Here is a 20,777-nt window from a genome sequence, read left to right as displayed (position 1 = left end):
TTGATATATTTGTGTATTGAATCAATTAACTCATAATTCATTTAATATGTGCAACACATCATAATTTATGTTATGCATTTAAGCTAATAAATTATAAAAATGAACCGCTGAGGAACTATACTTAAAGGTCCCAGGGGCTTTAACCTTCCATGGCTGAAGAAGCTGAGTACAAATTGTCAAATTAGAAAGCAATTTTCTATTTGCTTTAATTTAGAGACTGAAAAATTTAAATCCAGACAGTAGCCTGAGCAGCAGATATTTACGCAGTGAGGATGAATCAGCCTGGACATTTGTCTGTAATGAGCATTAAGGAGCTGGCTGCCTGTTTGTCCCATGGGTAGACATATCTTTTAGAGGCCTGACATAAAGGTAATTGCCACAGTGACCAGAACTAGCCTCTAGAAAGTTATTAAGAAGCCAGTGACATCTGGCCTCTGCATCATATGAAAAGTTGCCGTGAAAGTGTATTTGCAACAAGAAGCTGGCTACGTTGTGCTTGGCTGTGATGGGTCCGGGGCCGTCGGCGAGGCAGTGGTGCTGTTTTGATGGCAGCCACAGAAATGTGTCTCAGCCTGGCACAGTTTACCGTTTGGCCTCCAACTGGTATGCAAGAAACAGTTTTTGTATAATTAAGATGCTGCCTCTGCAAGAAAAATAATCAGTTTGAACTTTTCATATAGGATTTTTTTCCTAGCACACAGGGCTGGGATATGTGTCTAGGGGAAATTGGTTTCAGGCATTTTCTCACAATAAACAAAATGGACAATTAACCTGCTCATCAGTGCAGGCACAGTAGTCACAATCATGCACCCCGCTGTTCTTCATGGATTTATGTGCTCAAATTGACCTCACTTTGGTGGTGCAATTCATTTCTCTGCTAATTTTCTGTGTCTGAAGCTTCATTAACTTGATGCGTTCCTGCATTGTAGAAATCTGGACACCTCACTAAAATTATACCACCTTCACCATCGCCTGTGGTAATACCTTTCCAACACCACTGAAACAACACCTGTCAGCTGCTCAGCTGGTGCTGTTAGCATCAGGCCACAGATTGACTGCAGCATCTTGCTTTCAAGCATCCGACATGACAGCTTAGCTGACATTAAAACCATTCTCAGCCCCACAATCTCCCACCTGCCCAAAGACCTTCCCAGGCCATTTTCCTCCTGATGTTACCGGGCGTTTAATTTGTAATGATTCATCCAGAGCCAGTTCCAGGAGAGAAGGCTCTTGAGGCGCTTTGGGAGCACTGAGCAAAGAGCCTCTACCCCGCTGAAGAATAGATTGGTGCTCTGATCGCTGGAACAGCCTCACGCTCCAAAGCCATCACTTTTAATCAGAGGCCGGCTGGGCAAATACATGGCAGGTGCTTCAGCACTGTGGTGGATCGCAACAGCAAATCCACACCGGGGGGCGCTTTACCAATCACAGAAGGCTACCCTTATAGTGTGTGTGAGCATGCACCATATCTGCAACCCTCCAGGATAATCTTTGAGTCCATTACCACCTGACCTCTGTGACAATGAGACATCTTAGTGTCTGCGCTCATCTACTCAACAGCATATAAATCCTAATTCATTATGTGACTGATATTTGTTGTGGTCAATATTGACAGCATTTCCTATACACTGCACACTTGATTTGCTTACAGAAGATCAGTGTCTTACTTATGTAAAAGATCAGTACTAGCTGTAGGTCTTGCAAGACATATATTTTATAGCCAGAAAACCTAAAACTTTTAGGTGGGAAAAGAAACTCACAATTGGTCTACCCATAATGTTTATCAGGTAAAAAGTTGCTTTCTTTTACATGTTAAATCAATATCCAACATCCGAAAACATTCCCCCTGCATGTTTAGCCATGATAATTACTTTCAACTGAGACTTTTCTTTTTTCTCAGTGTCTTAGCCAAACGAATGAGAAATAGCTTGACTGCAATTATAATCTGATGTATTTCAGTATTTTACCTTACTACCACATCTGTAGCATAACTTGGGGTAACTTTTTAGGGCTAAACAATATATGGTGGGTATAAAAATGGCAGATGGACATATTGAGCTTGAGTTGTGTGATTGATGGTGGCCTCAGAATAACCTGTACTGAAAAACTGTTCTGTAGCTAAACCCTCACAAGTAAAACTGGTGCTGATTATGTGGAGAAATGTCTGCCAGGATTTTAGTTGTTTACATTACAGTTTTAGTCAACCTAGCTGGGTTCCCAAAATAGCATGTTGAAATCCCTCCATAGGGTGCTGCTTTGTTAGGTTTTCACACAACTACTCTCAGGAAATATTTGTCCCTGATATAAATATAACCCTCAGTTTTTAAACTATAACTCAATCTACAGACTTTGCTCTCATTCTCAAGGAAAATATGTTCTGTCACATAATCAGTTCAATTCATTGTTAGCTCACTAGTAACAATAAAATGAGTTGTGTTCAATGCAAAATGGAAAAGTGATGAAGGATAGACAATATAAAAAGGCCACCCTGCTGTGGCTACTGAGCTTAAGTGGAGGGCAGGCTCCAAAATAAAATGCTTATGCTCTTATTGAACCTGCTCTGTGAAAACATGTGCTGGAGTTATACAGGTACCTGAGGGGTGTGATTTTTTACTAAACTGACTTAAATAAAAACATATAATTAAAATTAAAAGACTTGTGTATAAGGACATAATAAATAACTCCTTTTTTGTATAGATTTGCAAAGTAAATATAGACACAAAAGATTATTATTTAGCTGTAGCTGAAAAACTAATAAACAAGTACATGATCCAGAATTAAGTGGCACATCTGGGGTTTGAGAAACAGCCTAAAACTGCAATAGAACAAAAACCCCTAAAGGCTAAAACACACTGAGAAGGAAGATCATGGATGGAAAAAACATCTACAGGAAGAAAATGGAGGACTAGCTGCAACAGAACAACATCAGTGGGGTTTGGAGGAGCCTGAAGACAATTTCAGGTCCCAGGCTACAGGAGATTTAGGGTGGGTGAATGATCCAAACCAGTTCTTCAGGTTTGATCAGACACTCACCCCTCATTCACCCCTTCTGCAAACCCTCCTATGTTCTTGACGACCGCCTGCTTTTCTTCGCAGAACTTCACACCCACCCCCTCCGCTTCAGAGGACTCCATCCCACAGCCCCTCTCCACCAACACCATCCTGTCCCTTTCAACACTTCAGATGAAAAGTGAGCTGTGGAAAATCAAGGTGCGAAAGGCTGCAGGTCCGGTTGACATCAGCTCCTGGCTTCTAAGGTACTGTATAGTTCAACTGTGAGTCATCATGGGATACACGAGTTGCAGAAGCTAGGGAAAGTACTACAGCTGTGGAAGACCTCCTGTATGGTACCAGTGCTGAAGACCACACATCTGAAGAACCTTAACAGCTACAACCTGGTAGCACTGACCTAACATCTGATGACAATGCTCAAGAGGTTGGTTCTCAACCATCTTTTCCCCCTGGTGAGGTCTTCTGCTGCAGTTCACTGACTAGCCTTGCATAGGAGTGGATGATATCTTCATCCACCTCCTGTACCAAGCTCTGACCCACCTGGAGAAGCCTGGAAGCACTGTGAGGATCATGTTTTTTTTATTTCTCCCGTGGTTTCAATAACATCCAGCCTGGACTTATGAGGGACAAACTGGAGCTGTCAGGAGTGAACCACCACCTGTTCCAGTGCATACTGGACTACCTCACCTGCAGTATGTGAGGACACATGACTGGGTCATTGACAGGCTGGTCTGCAGTATGGAGGCCCTGCATGGAAATGTTCACCCTCTACACTGCAGACTTCTCCATCAGTTCCTCTGGTTGCTTTCTACAAAAGTTCTCAGATGGCTCCGCCATAGTGGGCGTCTCAGAGTGGACACAGGACTTTGTAAACTTGTGACTATGGAACCATCTCCTGATCAACACGGGGAAAACCAAGGGGCTACTGGTGGATTTCCATAAGTGCAGACCCAACCCACTGACATCGGTGAACATCCAGGGAACTAACATTGAGATAGTGGACTCACCTGAACAATTAACTGGACTGGAGTTCGAACACTGATGCTCTTTACAGGAAGGGTCTGAGCAGACTCTACATGCTGAGGAAAATTATCATTTGCACTCTTTTGGAGTGCAAAAGGTGCTCCTGAAGACCTCTTTTTCTGTAGTGGCATCAGCCATCTTCTATAGTGTAGTATGTTGGAGCCAGTGGCAATTGCTCTAAGACTGCAAGGGAAGCTCAGCTTCCCCTAAAATGTAAAAAAATAAGTGATCAAATATATAGTGTTGTGTGTACATGTCATTGACTAAATATGCGCTATAACGCGCTCAACGTTTGTTCAGAATCAGCTTCTTATCACTGGTAACGACGCCGCTTTCCTCTCACTCAATCCCGCAGCTTCACAGTGCTTTAAACAGTGAGTTCAATAGCGAAGTAAAAATGCTGGGCTTTGTCCCACCCATCGGACGCTCAGCGTCTCTGGGGGTCTATGGGACAGTGGGCTGGCCTCGGCTGGCCCGGACGCTCAGATTCTGCATGATGATTGGATGATCTTTCTGAGGCTGAATCCCTTTTTGATTGACAGTGAAATGAGCGAATCAGCCATCTTGAAATTGAGCTTCCCCTCCTTGAAAGACCAGCATCTGCCACTGGTTGGAGCAGCAGTATATCTACCGCTGAGAGGAAGCAGTTAGAAGAACTTATCAGGAAGGCCAGCTGTGTCCTAGGATTCTCTCTGGACCCAGTGGAGTTGGTGGGACACCGAAGGACTCTAGCAAAAAATAACTTCACTGTTGGACAATGTACTCCACCCAGCAGCTGTAAGAGTTTGTAACCATCATGGCTCCAACAGCCTCAATACCTGTTTACATCCCTGCATATTTTTGCAGTTTTTCCATTTTTTGTAAATAGTCTATTGTTTTTTATGCACATATTGCACATTTTTAGACACTGTGAATCTGCATGCATCTGAATTTCCCCACTGAGGGACAGTAAAGACAATTTATTCTATTTGGTTCTATTCTATTCTAAGTTTGAGCACCCGGCTTTTTGTACTGAGTTATACAGGTCCTTCTCAAAATATTAGCATATTGTGATAAAGTTCATTATTTTCCATGTAATGATGAAAATTTAACATTCATATATTTTAGATTCATTGCACACTAACTGAAATATTTCAGGTCTTTTATTGTCTTAATACGGATGATTTTGGCATACAGCTCATGAAAACCCAAAATTCCTATCTCACAAAATTAGCATATTTCATCCGACCAATAAAAGAAAAGTGTTTTTAATACAAAAAACGTCAACCTTCAAATAATCATGTACAGTTATGCACTCAATACTTGGTCGGGAATCCTTTTTCAGAAATGACTGCTTCAATGCGGCGTGGCATGGAGGCAATCAGCCTGTGGCACTGCTGAGCACAGTGATACCATGGTCAGTAAACCATTTACCAGTGGTTTTGGCACTGTGAGCAGGTGCCAGGTCATGCTGAAAAATGAAATCTTCATCTCCATAAAGCTTTTCAGCAGATGGAAGCATGAAGTGCTCCAAAATCTCCTGATAGCTAGCTGCATTGACCCTGCCCTTGATAAAACACAGTGGACCAACACCAGCAGCTGACACGGCACCCCAGACCATCACTGACTGTGGGTACTTGACACTGGACTTCTGGCATTTTGGCATTTCCTTCTCCCCAGTCTTCCTCCAGACTCTGGTACCTTGATTTCTGAATGACATGCAGAATTTGCTTTCATCCGAAAAAAGTACTTTGGACCACTGAGCAACAGTCCAGTGCTGCTTCTCTGTAGCCCAGGTCTGGGGAATGCGGCACCTGTAGCCCATTTCCTGCACACGCCTGTGCACCGTGGTTCTGGATGTTTCTACTCCAGACTCAGTCCACTGCTTCCGCAGGTCCCCCAAGGTCTGGAATCGGCCCTTCTCCACAATCTTCCTCAGGGTCCGGTCACCTCTTCTCGTTGTGCAGCGTTTTCTGCCACACTTTTTCCTTCCCACAGACTTCCCACTGAGGTGCCTTGATACAGCACTCTGGGAACAGCCTATTCGTTCAGAAATCTCTTTCTGTGTCTTACCCTCTTGCTTGAGGGTGTCAATAGTGGCCTTCTGGACAGCAGTCAGGTCGGCAGTCTTACCCATGATTGGGGTTTTGAGTGATGAACCAGGCTGGGAGTTTTAAAGGCCTCAGGAATCTTTTGCAGGTGTGTAGAGTTAACTCGTTGATTCAGATGATTAGGTTCATAGCTCGTTTAAAGACCCTTTTAATGATATGCTAATTTTGTGAGATAGGAATTTTGGGTTTTCATGAGCTGTATGCCAAAATCATCCGTATTAAGACAATAAAAGACCTGAAATATTTCAGTTAGTGTGCAATGAATCTAAAATATATGAATGTTAAATTTTCATCATTACATTATGGAAAATAATGAACTTTATCACAATATGCTAATATTTTGAGAAGGACCTGTATGTTCCTTCTTTATTTACAACCCCTACTCACAAAGCAGTCCAAATTGACTTTATTCACAATGATGATACATGTTCTTTTCTGAGCAAAAACATCTCACTCCATCTTCAAGAATCCCTTAAAGAGTTATTTTCTTCTGGTAACACCTCAAGCACAGTATATCATGCCTCACTTGCCAATTTTTGTGCCTTCTGCTCAACCTTTGTTAATATTTAAATAAATAAATCTATTCAAATTACCTTTTTTTGCACTTAGGCTTAAATGCTGGATTTCACTCATGAGACACTTTGCATCTAGCAAAAGGAATACAAAATGTAAATAACGCTGGAGACTGTATAGTTTATTAATGTAGTATATTTGTCAGAAAATAATATTGTGTTGATAATCTCATTTTGGAAGTACATTATTTTGTCCTGTCATCTATCTGTTTTTAAGACAGAGTATTTTGATCAGTGTTTAATTTGTCAAAGGGCAAATATCATATTTTACAACCAAAATAACAACAAATCGTAAAATTGTGAAACAGAAGTAAATTGCAATAAGCCTTTCCATTGTTTTTTAAGTTATTTTAAAACACTTTTTCTTAAACAAAAAGAGCTTTGGAGCCACACCTCTCTAAAACAATACCATTTAAAAATGATGATATTACAGATGTAACAGCAGACTACCAGTTGTTTTAAACTGATTGTTTGTTGTTTGTGTGTTTGTTTTTTCAACAAATAAGACTTTGTGATGGGACAATGCCAACTTAATGTGTGTCCACTTACTGGCAACACAAAAATAAAATTGAGTGGCCACCCTGGGTGGGGTGCCCGTCTATTAGGTCTCCAAGCTACAGCTCTCAGACAGCATTTTACTAAACTTAGTCCTCTTCACTTGATATATCACCACACCAATATTTTGCTTAAGAGATCGCTTTGGCCCTGAAGACTTTGAAATTACTACATTTGTCTTTGGTGGCCATTGTGTAATGCTTTATTCCCTGAGTCTGGTTTTCTGTACATAAAGTCATCACCAACCTTACACTTTCAGCAGTGCTCCCTCCTGACTTGGGCTCCCTTTTTTTTCATTAACCCTTTTTTAAATATTTCTCGAATATAACTGCTGAGAGCTACAAGTCTGAACACAACTGAAAAAGAAAAGTTGCAAAAAATGTTGATATATCCCCTTTAGAAATTGAGTCAATCATCAACATGACCAAGCAAGCCTGAGGAAAATTCTGTTTCTAAAACTTCCAGAGTTACTGATCTCATACTCTTTTAAAAAAGAAAAGTCAGGTCCAAATTCCTTTTTGAGACATTATGTACACTTACTTAGTTCTTACGTTTTACTTTATTCTAATACAGAAAAAGTACGCACGCTGAGTTATTCTGGTTTCAAAAAGTGTATTCAAGCAACATTTTCTGTAGTTGGCTTCATCTGCCTTCCTGATGTTACTCACGGCTGTTCTGTGATTTGCATAAATTATAGCATGTAACTTAACCCTCCTCTGGCTACCATAAATCTTATAATGTGAGCCATTAGTCATGTTTACAGTGTCAGTGTAGTTCTGCTCTAGCTCAATCACAATCACAGAATTCTGTATTTTTCTTCTGCGTCACAGCAGTCTGACTCAAATGATGCCTAACCTCATCTCATTTGGACATTGACAAACTTGACTGCTGGAATGGGTATTGACTTGACTTTTCATACTGAAGCGTTCTGTGTCATTAGAGACACTCCTTACAAAAACTGATGCACTAAACTAAACAAATTGTTCACATTTTCCTTCCCTGTAGTGAACAAGCGACATGCATAGAATTGTAGAAAATAACTTCTCTGTTCAATAATAAACAAGTAAAAGTACAGCAGGTGTCACATTTACTCTGTTCTTTGCTGGCTTATACTCCTGTCACACAAATGTGATTGTACCTTGGGTTTCAGCAGCATACAAAGATACCACTGAGCAAATAACGCTCAAGCTTCACCTTTCTATGCATCTGAATATGTAACATACATACAGTCATTTTCAATCAATTATAATCTGTGTCACGATGTGGGTTGTTATTGAATATGACTGTATAATTGAAATCCAGCTAATTCAAGCAGCCACAGATTTTTTGGGCATGTCAAAAAATTCAGTGGCATGAGCAATGCAACTTAAAACCATATACAGTATTCTACAAATAGGCATCACTGCTACAAAATGTATTAGAACCCTGATAGCAACGTTAGTTATTTTACTGTAAAGAGCACTCAGAGGCTGTGTATACAGCATTAAATGATCAGTTCCAGATGGTCAGGAGATCATTCGATATGGAAGCAGAGAGAAACAAGATGGTATGGCTGCAAAAAGGTAACTTACTCTGTCTTTGTGTGGAAGCACAACCTTCATCCCAATGCACAAGCAATATGTAAAACAGGAATGTTTCTAAGTGACACAAATACTTTATAAACATAAAAGGACTTTTGCCTTATTTCCTCACATATTTAACTCACATAAATCGCATTTTTAGATAGTACAGGGGGCATTTATTGTTACCCCTGGTAAATGTGATTATTTCTTTATCAATTTACTCTATTGCAGTAGTAAAATCTCACACTGAGAATAAAAACAGAGAAACAGGGAAGAGAAACAGGCACAAGGCATCCCAGATCATCCACCACCCATAACAGTGGGAATCCTTTATTTAATGCCACTCTCACCTGAATTTAGTCTAATCTGACCCAAGCACACAGTTGCAGTTAAAGCTCCGTAAGTTTACCCAACGTTTACATTTGTGACGAAAGGATCGACAATACTTTGTTTTGTGGCAGCACTTCCAAAACAACATGATGTAAAAAACAGAATTGAAGATAAACTAAACAAATATGGTATATAATTATTATAGACAATGCTTTATTAATTTTTTTCCCTTGAATAAATGTACTTAAATTAATTGTTGGATATTTCATTTATTTTTAGTTTGAGATTACGCAATAAAATATTCATTTATTTCATGGAATTTAGTTGAGTTAAGAGCCAAAATACTTTTTCAAGATGCCAGTTCATTCTAGTCAAATATCAGGTGTCAAATAATATTGTAACACAGAAACTCACAGTTGACTCCACTGAAAGCAGCGCTTTAGCCTGTTGAAGTCAAGAATTAATGTAAGTATAAAAAGTATGTACAAAAGTAGTTGATGAAGGGTGTAAAAGGCTCAATAGAATTTCACAAAATGACAAAATTCTAAGTTGAAGACATTTAAGTAATAATAATAATAATAAAAATACTAACATAGCAAACATATGATAAAGGAAAACTTAACAAAACTGTATATAACAACTCCAGCTGCTTCTGTTGTCACTGCTTTCATCATATTAACAACACTGTAACTAACGGATGTTTAGCTGAAGTGAATGAGACAGGTGACATAAATAAAACAGCACTGAATGAGTGAATCAGTGGAAAGAGACAGGGAGGGGGCGCTGCAGTGAAAGTGTGTGTGTGTGTGTGTGTGTGTGTGTGCATCATTTGGCTGTCAGAGAGCAGAGAGTGTAACAAAACACAGCCATAAATTTACTGATGTTGCAGAAAATTAGTGTCATAACTGTTCTAAATGTTGAAAACATTTTAAGCTTTATTTTTCAAATCTTCTGAACAAGAAGGAAAAGACAATTATTTTAAGCAAAATACTGTAATAGTAGTGGCTGTGGTGATATTAAGCTGTTTCAAATTATTTTACTATTAATAAACAAGTCAGTATTGTAATATCAAATTAGATCTCTGTTATATATTACAAATATAATCAGGAATTTTTTGTACATTTATTAGGTTTAGAATCTATGTAAAACCAATGGAAAAATAAGTCAATACTTCAACTTCAAATAATGATGACTGCTAATCACTAATAGAATCAAGAATTAGATTTATTTTTGTCAAACATTCTATACTCACTAATTATTAAGTAAGAAAAAGAATTTCACACTAGCTACAAACAAAGATAAACAATACCAATTAACTGATTATTTAACCTGCACAATAATTATTAAAAGGATAAAGTTTTCTGGCATGGAAATAATTTTGGAAATACTAATAAATCGGTTAAGAATCCAATGATTACAAAACTTTTTTTAGCCTCTCAAAAGCGTAAGGAAAATTATTATATGGCCTAGTTATAAGTTTTATTACATACTTTAAACTGGAAGGGGAGATTTGGGAAAGAGGATGTTTTTGGTCTTCAGAACCATGCTGGAATCATCCAACTTTCACATACTTCATGAAGAATCAAGCATCTCACTTTAGTCCGAATCAAGCTGTTCTGACAGATATGGAACATGCTGGACCTCTTTATGTGTGCTGTTTTGTCTCTCAGCTTGGCTAACAGTATGTAGTTTTAAATGGTCGTAACCCGCTCTGCAGCAGGGAGGCTGTCCATTCTGGCACAGATCATTGGGAGGCTAAACGGTCCTGATCTCTAGATCACGCTGGGACCGGTTATTAATAAGACCAAAGGAAACACCTCTAGATAACTTCCTAAGATGAAGCTGGGGGATTCTCCTTAGTAGAACTGGAGGAAAAACAAAACATAGGCATGCAGAGATTTTACACAAAAAACAGACAAACATAATGTCATGTATAATGCAAAGAAAAAAATTAATGGAACCCAATCTGGAACGTTGTTCAGTCATCTTTGAACCAGTTGGGGAAGTCATCTTATTGATGGATTTGACAGTTCTGCCTGGGTCGCATAACTAAGCTCCTCTGCAGCCAATCAAAAGCAGAGTTTGAGCTATGTCACGTCATAAAGCCAATGACAGAATTATTCTACTATTTTTCTAAGACACCAACTTTAGACATCAGACAGACTTCCTCTCAATTCCTAAAACGTCAACAATCTGTCACTTTAGCCATAATCAATACCTCATGATGGAGGCTATTTTCACATTCAGCCCTTTTAGACATGGAATCATTCTTCTGAATAACACACAGGTTTGCAATGAAGGTCAGAAATATTAACCACCAATTCTGAAATTTAATTAGGGTATACTTGTAGCTTTCTGGATTTCTAAGTTAGCAAAATAAGGTTGTTCATATAAGGACTTTCCCATGTACTGATACAATAGCAAAACTACCTTTTGAGGGTCAAAGCTAATAAGTTGATGGATTCCTAATGTCTTGAAACAACAGGTCAGATAATGTGTGGAAAAAAAGTTTGCTTTGACTGTCTAAAGTCCAGCAAAGCCATTTGAAGTGGTAATATAGAAAAGGAAAGCTTTTGTCCATGGAAGGTCCAGTTCAAGATGTGTGTGTGTGTGTGTGTGTGTGTGTGTGTGTTTGTGTGTGTGTGTGTGTTCCTGTCTTGGCATCACAGTGAGAACCATTTTCCCGATTTCACCATCTAATTGAGGACCGTTTGTACCAAAGTGAGGACATTTTGCTGGTCCTCACGACCTAATTTTGCTAACGGTTAGGTTTAGGACTAAGGTGTGAATTGAGTTTAGGTTAAGGTTAGGGTTAGGCATGCACTGGTAATGGTTAGGTTTAGGGTTATTGTCAGGGTTAGGGCATAGAAAGGGTTGAAAATGACTGAAAATCAATGGAAGTCAATGGGAGTCAACACATGGTCCTCACTGCATATAGCAAAACAAGGGTGTGTGTGTGTGTGTGTGTGTGTGTGTGTGGGTGTGACACAGTGTCTTAGTGCCCTACCACTTTATGAGTCAGCTTTATGAGAGTCCTGTTACAAATTAATTAAAATTAGTGCAAAAGAGACACAGAACTTCAGAACATTTACATTTTCCCAAGCCATAATCTGTTAAATGGTCTATATGTTATTGAAACATATTTAAATAATAGTATATTTATTAATTCCATAAGTTTTAAAGGTTTTAAACTTTTCATTTTCTTTTGGTAAGCTGATGATATTGCAACAATTACAACACAATATTTGCCACGATTTCAGCAAATTTCCTTTGTTTCTAAACCTCAAAATGAATACTATATTTGTACAAAATGAATTACAAGCAAGTATTACTACATTGAAATAAAGCTAAAAAAAAACTATGCCAATATTATTGATTTAAAAAATCCAGTTTAGTGAAAACGTACTAAAATAGATATTGTAACACACTTTGGGCCATACTGCCGCCCAACTGCGAAAGGCCTTGGGGGTGAAAATGAGATGCTACCAAGCATTGCTCAGTGTGGGAAATTTAAATGTAGCGATGCTGACGGATGTTGGGGGAGTGTTAACAGAGATCCCAGTAGGAGAGGAGGAGTCAGCGAGCATGCCGTCTGAGAAGAGAGCCTCCAGGTAATCTGGATACTTGCGTTATCTCGGCACCTGTCACATACGACAGCAGCAAAGCCCTCGACACTTCACTTTTAGGCAGGCGTTACCTTTCAGTGCATCATCACTTTCATAATCCCCTTACATGGTCAGAGCACTAACTCCTTGTGCAGGCTCCTGACACCTGCCGCACACCTCTGGATTTCTGATAGCAGGGATTGAAGAGGATAATACCACAAAGCATTTAGGACTCAGTGTAATTATCTCTTGTCCAGTTTTAACACCTTGCAACAATTTTTGTTTATTTCTTTATCAGGATTTTGGTTTTCAGATTCCAACTCTAAAAAAAAGGCTAAACGATTCTCTCACTGAACTTTTTTGTGTTTCTCTGACAACTACTGTTTATCATTGTGTTCTTTTCAATTCTGCGCGGGAACTGATATGTTTAAAAAAACAAAGAAAAAAAAAGGGGGCTGTTTTGCTTGATTTGTTCAAACGTACATCCGCTAAATTTGACAGAGCAAATGTTTCCATTCTCAAAGCTGACTGCGCCGCGTCTGATTTCACAGAAAACAGCTCCCTTTGAAGAAGAAACAAGAGCTGGCAAGACGCTGCTTCCTTTCTCTCTGAGACGCTCTGAAGACAGGTACATCACAAGAAATACACAAAGACACTGGGAAGCTGACAGAGCTTTGTTAGAGCTGAAAATGACAAGCTGCAAAAGAAATGCCTCAAAAGCTTGGTGGCAAGAGGAAATGCAAAAAGTGGGAATAATCGGAGGGGGAGATTTATTGTACTTATTCTGAAGCTGTCACACCTTGCCTTTTTACAGGGAAGCCACGCAGTTTTTAATTAAAGAGGTCAATCATTTTCCTGAGCTCTGACATGTGGTGTTATTGCCTGCTACAGGACCGAAGCGGGTGGTAATTAAAAACTTTGCACGTCAGACAGTAAAAAGTAAAAAAAAACAAAAAACATTTACTTGTTTAAGTCAGAATACGTGAGAATGCAGTTATAAATTAAAGAGACTGATTTATTGAAATTTTTGTTCAGATTCCACCTTTTCACACATTTATTCACACCTCTATTGTGTCACTATTTGGGATCAAGTTAACAAATTAATTTTAAAGTCTCTTATGTAACTAATAACAAATAGATTCTAGATCAAAAGTCATTGAAGTGAAATGTTTATAAAATTTAGAAAACATATAATCTCCTAAGCTTTGAGAGTTTCATACACTTTTTTCTTTTGATAAGCACAATTACTTGAAAACAAGCTACCGCTGGAACCATAACAGGGTGAACAGGGTGAGCACGTCTACTAACAAAGGATAAACAAGTCAGTTCTTTTCTTCTTATGAAGTATTGCTATTTTCTGTTATTGTTTTTTGTCAGTGTTGTGTTAGTTTTCTTAACTTTAGTTTTATTGTTAGTTTCTTTGTATTTGTATTGTTTCAGGTTTAAAACCAGGCCTGTAAATTAACTTTCAAGCAGAGGGTCTGTGGACAGGACAATAGCTTTTTTTCATATACAGCATATTCTATTTTTTTTGTTCTGTCCCTGACTGATTAAGTTCACAGAGATGAGGCTTGCAAAAGGATTCATACACATTGAAGTTTTTTTTCACATTTTGAAAATCCCAAACATTTTGAATATTTCCTTGAAACTTGTTTGATAGACCAACACAAACTATTGCTTAACTGTGACGTGGAGGGAAAACAATATATTGTTTAACATTTTTCATCAATCAACATCTAAAAAGTTGGCTGTAATACTTTGAAGAACCCCCTTTCATTGAGATTACAGGTGCAAGTCTTTCAATGTATGCCTCTACCAGCTTTGACAATGTAGTGACAGAAATTGTGACTAATTCTTCTTCATAGAATCATTTAGGCTCAGATTCGATGGTGATCATCTATGAACATCAATTTTCAAGTATTGCCAAAGTTTTTCTACTGGATTTTGGTCTCGGCTTTGACTAGGCCATTCCAACACATGAATATAGTTTGGTCTCAATCATTCAACTGTTAGTCTAGCTTTACATTTAGTGTTGTTGCCCTGTTAGAGGGATTGTGCTGTATTTAGTTCAGTTCATCTTTCCTTTTTACTCTGACCAGTTTACCTGTCTGCTGAAGAAAAGCATCCCCACAGCATGACGCTGCCACCTGCATAATTCATGGTAGAAAGGGTGTTATTGGTGTTAGTTTTCCACTACACATAGCATAAAGCAGAGACTAGAAAGTTAAATTTTCTTCTCATCTGACCAGACATTGTATGTAAACTGCAGAGGGAATTTCTTCTGGACTTCTTCAACGTCCTAATACAGTTGGTTGCAATAGATCCTATTAAGGGGTGTCAGAGAAAAGCAGAGTGAATTCAAATACATGCCACCCTTTTTAGATTTTTATTTGGAAGAAAAATAAAAACCATGTATGCTTTTCTTTGTCTTCACAATTAAACATAGTTTTGGGTTTATCACATAAAAGATAAAGGTACACAAAATAAATGCCTGGTTTTATTTTATTGTGGCTCAGCTGAAAAAAAAAAAAACACAGTCAACAGTCTATTAAACAGTAATAGTTCCACAACACAGAATGCTGCCTGTTTTTGATATTGCAGAGCAGTAATGACAGTGCTAAGGTAGCAGAGGTTCCCGGTCTAACTCGCCTGAGGCTGCACAACGGCTATAAAAATTCATGGCTGTGGACGAAGATCAAAAATCTCAACAACACATTTAACATAATGTTTCCTGCACCAGGAACAGCAGATAATTTATGACTCAAACAAAGAAAGCTCTGCATTTCAGTTGATCCCAAATAGGATTGGGCAATGTGGACTCAAACTTTTATCACAATATTTGTACCTTTTATTGCAATGACTATAAATATTATTTGAAAATTCATGTTTTTAGTCAGAGCCTCATAAGAACATGTACTGCAGTAAAAATTCAACTAAACTAACCAGCAAAACTACAACAGTTATATTCAATTTAACCTTTGCACTAAAAATAATTTCACGCAATCATAGTTTGCTAACATCCCTAGTTAGAGATTAGGAAGACTAATTCTTCATTAAAATATAGACTTTTTGCGCTAACGATATGTTGCACGATAATTGCCCATACCTAATGCCAAATGGCACACATCAAAAGAGGAGCAATTGTAAAAATAATCACAACGTTAATAACTGTTTGGATTAAGTCCTTAATGGGCTTTCCAGTTTGCGATTAGCATTTTTGTCAGTGCAAAGGGCAATTGTGTCAGAGCGATCAATCATTCAGAGCTTCTGTCTCTTCATTCGGGGACCTTTAGCGAGAATTCATTGCCGCGTTGGTTGTAAATGAGGATCGAGAAAGGAACAGCTTGCAGGGATCCATACAGTAAAAGGACAACCTGTTGTGGCTGCAGGCTGCATTTGAGGGATTTAAACTTCAAAAACGACAACCTTTTCCTTCACAGAGTTGATGAGCACCACACGGGCCGAGGATGGCAAATGCCAGAGACGGGTATTGTTTATGAGGGATTATCAGGTCAGGCCTTCTGGCTGGAAAATTGTGACCCCAATATGTGAACAGATACACATCAGCACCATGTAAGCTCCACAATGATTCCTGGAAGGTTGCACATTTATACATGTCATCTTCACTCTGTCAAATCCATATTTTAATAATTTCCACAGAAATTTTTACTGGCCTTGCCTTGCCAATTTTCTATAACATTTTTTTCTCTCTCTTCACCCGATTTCTCTGGTGGCTTTTTGAAGACTTAAGTTCTTCTCTTTTCTCCCCCTCCCCGCTCTCTTTCTTACAAGGAAAATCCTGGGAGAGGTTGATGTGAAGACCAGGCAGAGCAGGGATGTGAAGAATATAAACACATTTTTTTTTATTGTTGAGGGGGTGGGGGTGTATGGGGGAAGCACAAGTGTGCAAAAGGGTTGGGCGGTGGGGTCTGTAAAAGAGACGAGGACCTTATCACAGCCCAGCAGCTCTGTAATTCGCCACCATGATAAAGTGGCAGCGCGGAAAACCTTACAAGGCTGGCACAATCCAAAGACGGATTAGGTTTTTCTGACATAAGCTTCCTGAAAAACTAATCAATCAGCCCGTGCAGCATTATCAGGAGCCTGAGATTAAAGAGCTGCTCCTAATCCCCCCAACTGTACATTTTATTACACTTGCCAGTGTTAAGTTGCTTTTAAATACACAGTAAATAAATAATAAAACCAAACCTAATTGAGCATGGGCAAGGGAAGGAGGGTTAAAAGGTCCTTAGAGAGGGAATTTGTGTAGAATTTGTGTTTTGTTACGAAGACAGGGATAAAATTGTTGTCCTTGCTCGAGCCGTTTCTGACTTTCAAGGAGCATCGCTCTCCCTGATGCTGCAGCGAAAATGAGAAGAGAAAACTGCCTTTTTTGAAAAGTAACTAGTGACAAATATTTCTTGAGCTTCACATTCTGACTTTCTTCACATTCTAATAGAGTGATAAATCAGCCAGTGGCTCACCACCCAGGGCGCCACATTGTAAAGGAGCAGCATGAACACTCTGTACAGAAAAGGACATCTGATTCACGCATTCCACTTTGGTGCAAAATTAAAGGGCTATTTTACCAGTTTATTTATTTATTTGTTCATTTGTATTTATTATTATTATTTATATATATATATATTTTTTTTAAATATCTAGACTGTATTTAATGATTCCATATTTAAAATCTATTACCCTTTAAAAGAGGTCAAAACCGGACTGGATAATTCTACACAAAACAGGAATACTTTCACCTCATACTGCCTGAATCTCTTTGTAATAATATGGGAAAATAAATTATATGTTTTTGCATTTAAAGTAATTATAAATTAAATTGAAAATAGTGCATACAATAGTATGCCTAAATATATACCTAAATATGCATACATTTGGTATAATTAGGTATACCTCTGACATGATGTCATGATGATCAGTGGTATGTGTGGAATATGCATTAACTGGTATTAATGTTGCGAAGCTACCCTATCTTGGCTGTGCAGGTTGAGGCGATTTCGTAACAATAATCTAGGGGTTAGAGTACAATTTAAGAACCATTTTTCTACTTGTGAGAACAAAAAATAGAGAGTTTTTCTTGTAACTTTTTCCTATTAGGACAACCTAAGATCAAGACAAGCATTAAAATCCATAAGGTTAAAGGGAGCAGAAGAACGGGCTCGCCCAGGGACAATTACTGTGCAAGCTGCCACTGCATGCAGCACACGTTGATGGATAGATAAATAAATAATGATCACAACTTCCGCCAAAAGCTTTAAGAAATCACTTGTAATCCCTTAAATCACTGCACATCAAAGTTCTATGGAAGAACCGCAGGCATGTCACAATTCCAAATATAAAATATATTCAAGCATGCTCTCCACTCTGATCTAACCCAGGTGTTTATGTACTTGTAAAACACACACACACACACACACACATATATATATATATAAAAATGTATATATTATGTGACACAGAAGGTTAACACTTTCGCTGATCCCATCAGCATGGGCCTTGTCCTGATATAATACAACCACAGAGAGCTACCCTGGCTATAAGATCCCAAACTGTTATAGTCTTTGTTAACGTCTTGTCATACCTAATCTTAATCTAAGTTTGCAAAGGTAGACATTTTACTGTGTAAAACTGTGGGAGTAGAGTCACGGCACGACAGGAAGAAGCTAGACACCAGAGAAGCTTTAATAGGTTTTCATGTCTTCATCTACATTGTCATGTTGTCATTGAGCTGGGGATAACTGCGGCAGATGTCACAGGGTAGAACCAATTCTCCCAGGATGGCTTTGACCCTCTTAATTGTCCCTTGGGTTTGGCACAGATGCTGGGACCAGGGTCACTTATTCACCACTTGAAGTAAACATGAACAGACTAGGAAGATATGGATGAATTCCTGGTTTTCCAACTGCACCTAACAACACCTAATTTCAAATATTTTTATTACTCATTTCTGTATTTGACTTCTGGATGTTTGTTTTACAATATCCTTTGAAAATGAACATCTTTGAAGTTCAGAAGGTTCCTGAGTACTCATTTTTTGTTTTTTGTTTTAAGTTAATCTAAGTCTTTTTTTAGTCTACAAAGTTGAAGTAATATTGATACAGTCTAAAATGTTCCCAGTCAGACGTTTGTGGGTGTGCTGGGAGGAAAGCCACTGAGGCATATAAAGAGAGCCTCCCCGGGGAGGTGGCCTGCCTCTTTCTCTCTGGAGGCACAGCTCCCAACAGGCTCAGTGCTGATTACAACAGAACAGACAGCCTTCTGCTGCTGTTGCAGCTGTACGCTTCTAGGCTATCTTTAAAAGAAGCCCTCTTTGAGGATTGAGCACAGATGTGAAGAACTTCTTCAATCCGATGGCATTTACCATTTAAGTCCAATCATGGAAGGGGGATAATCAGGATAAAACCAACAATGATATAAAAAAAAAAAACCACAATATATGAAAAAAAATCTAGAGAGCACACATCAGCAGATGTTCATCAAAGTAGAGAAAACCCTTTGAATTCCCCAAAAGATCAAAATCTTTCCTCATAGAGATTATCGCAATAAAAATAAAATTTCACTAAAGGAAGATTATATCGAAAAGCTTAACACAATGAATTTCTAGTAAAGCCAAAATAATTTTCCACCGACTGAGGAAAGCATTGTGTGAGTTACAAAGAAGCAACAAAAGCTGTTAAAGAAATCTGCTTTTTTACTTGAATCACTTATTTTAATGTGTCCTTTTTAAAACTCTTGCTTATTCTGCTCTATGCTAAAGCAAATATATTTACAGAATGTTACAGGCTCAACATAGAGGTCCAAATTAAGGATGTGTTTTTTTTTATATATATATATATATATATATATATATATATATATATATATATATATATATATATATATATATATATATAATTACTACTGTTCGCAAATAAACGTGAATAAATTAATTTCAAAAGTAGTTGCAAATACAAACATGTTTCATTACATATCTAGTACTGGACTTTGGTGTTGTTTTGCAGAGAACATCATAAGGTATTTATTTAAATGTAATATCGAGATATATGATGCTTTGTGAGACTACAATAAAGCTAAAGTATGTATTTATTTTTCTCTTGTTTTATTTAAATCGCTACAGGAGTAAATCTAAACGCATTTACTAGTAATGAGCTGAGAAAGACCGATTTGGACATTTCAATAATACGTTGTGTGCAACTTCAGTCAAGACCAAAAATCAGTACAACTTGTAAAACTGATCTGAAGGTTAGAGCAAGACAAGTGTTATTTAGGAAGAGATATGTGATGCAGTATTATTAAACAGCAACTCTACACAGTGAAGTATTGGTAGAGCAAATTTTTAAGTGCAACTAGATTCGAGACTTAAATAACCTGCCCGTATCCAGCCACCTCAGTGCTCACCTGGTGCAGGAGGAAAAACAACAAGAAGGTTTGCAGGGCTCTCATCTTCTGCTAATTGTCGGTTTTATTCAAGATGAGCGGCGGTTAAATCCTCTCTGGAAGACTTGGAGAGAAGACGCGCATGCCGCTGAAACATCACCTGCAAGGAAAGTGGAGATATTTATTTAAAAAAAACCCAGTAGTAGAGGGTTTTATTCCTACATTTTCAAAGAAAAACAACTTTTCCTTACTGTTCTGCAAATTTACTGATAGCTCACGCTGGAATCATCCCTGCTCAATCCAGCAAAGAGTTCAACAATCCTCTTTAAACGTCCCCGTCTCTCAGGATGTTGGAATTTTCTCTAATGAGATGTCTTCAAACAGCGACTTAGTTGTCTAACTTTCAAATCCAGCCGAACAGTTTTCTTCTGTTAAATCCGGAGCGATATGAGCAAGAAGTCGTCTCTATGCGCAGTGAAATGCTACCAAATGAGTCCCGTGTAGCCGGTGCCAAGACTGCGGTCCGTCATGCAGACCGCTCCTTCAGATCTGCTTGACTCCAGTGCGCAAAATCATCCGCTGCGCGCCTGGAGACTCCAAGGTCGGCGCGCATCTGCTCAGAGACTCAGT

General features: G+C 38.4%; 1 protein-coding gene across 1 annotated transcript in view; it reads right to left on the bottom strand.

Annotated features, from left to right (window-relative positions):
• Nucleotides 1-20,777, bottom strand: part of nxph2a (neurexophilin 2a) — a 30,395-nt gene extending 9,618 nt beyond the window's left edge. The window contains exons 1-2 of the mRNA XM_047369557.1: nt 20,399-20,777; nt 20,169-20,307 (exon numbers count right to left, since the gene is read on the bottom strand). Coding sequence (XP_047225513.1) covers nt 20,169-20,213 — 45 coding nt within the window. The 5' untranslated portion in view covers nt 20,214-20,307; nt 20,399-20,777. The remainder of the gene's footprint in view (nt 1-20,168; nt 20,308-20,398) is intronic.

The sequence above is a fragment of the Girardinichthys multiradiatus genome, chromosome 7 (assembly GCF_021462225.1).
Source record: "Girardinichthys multiradiatus isolate DD_20200921_A chromosome 7, DD_fGirMul_XY1, whole genome shotgun sequence".
Taxonomy (NCBI): domain Eukaryota; kingdom Metazoa; phylum Chordata; class Actinopteri; order Cyprinodontiformes; family Goodeidae; genus Girardinichthys; species Girardinichthys multiradiatus.
This window is presented reverse-complemented; position numbering and strand designations above follow the sequence as displayed.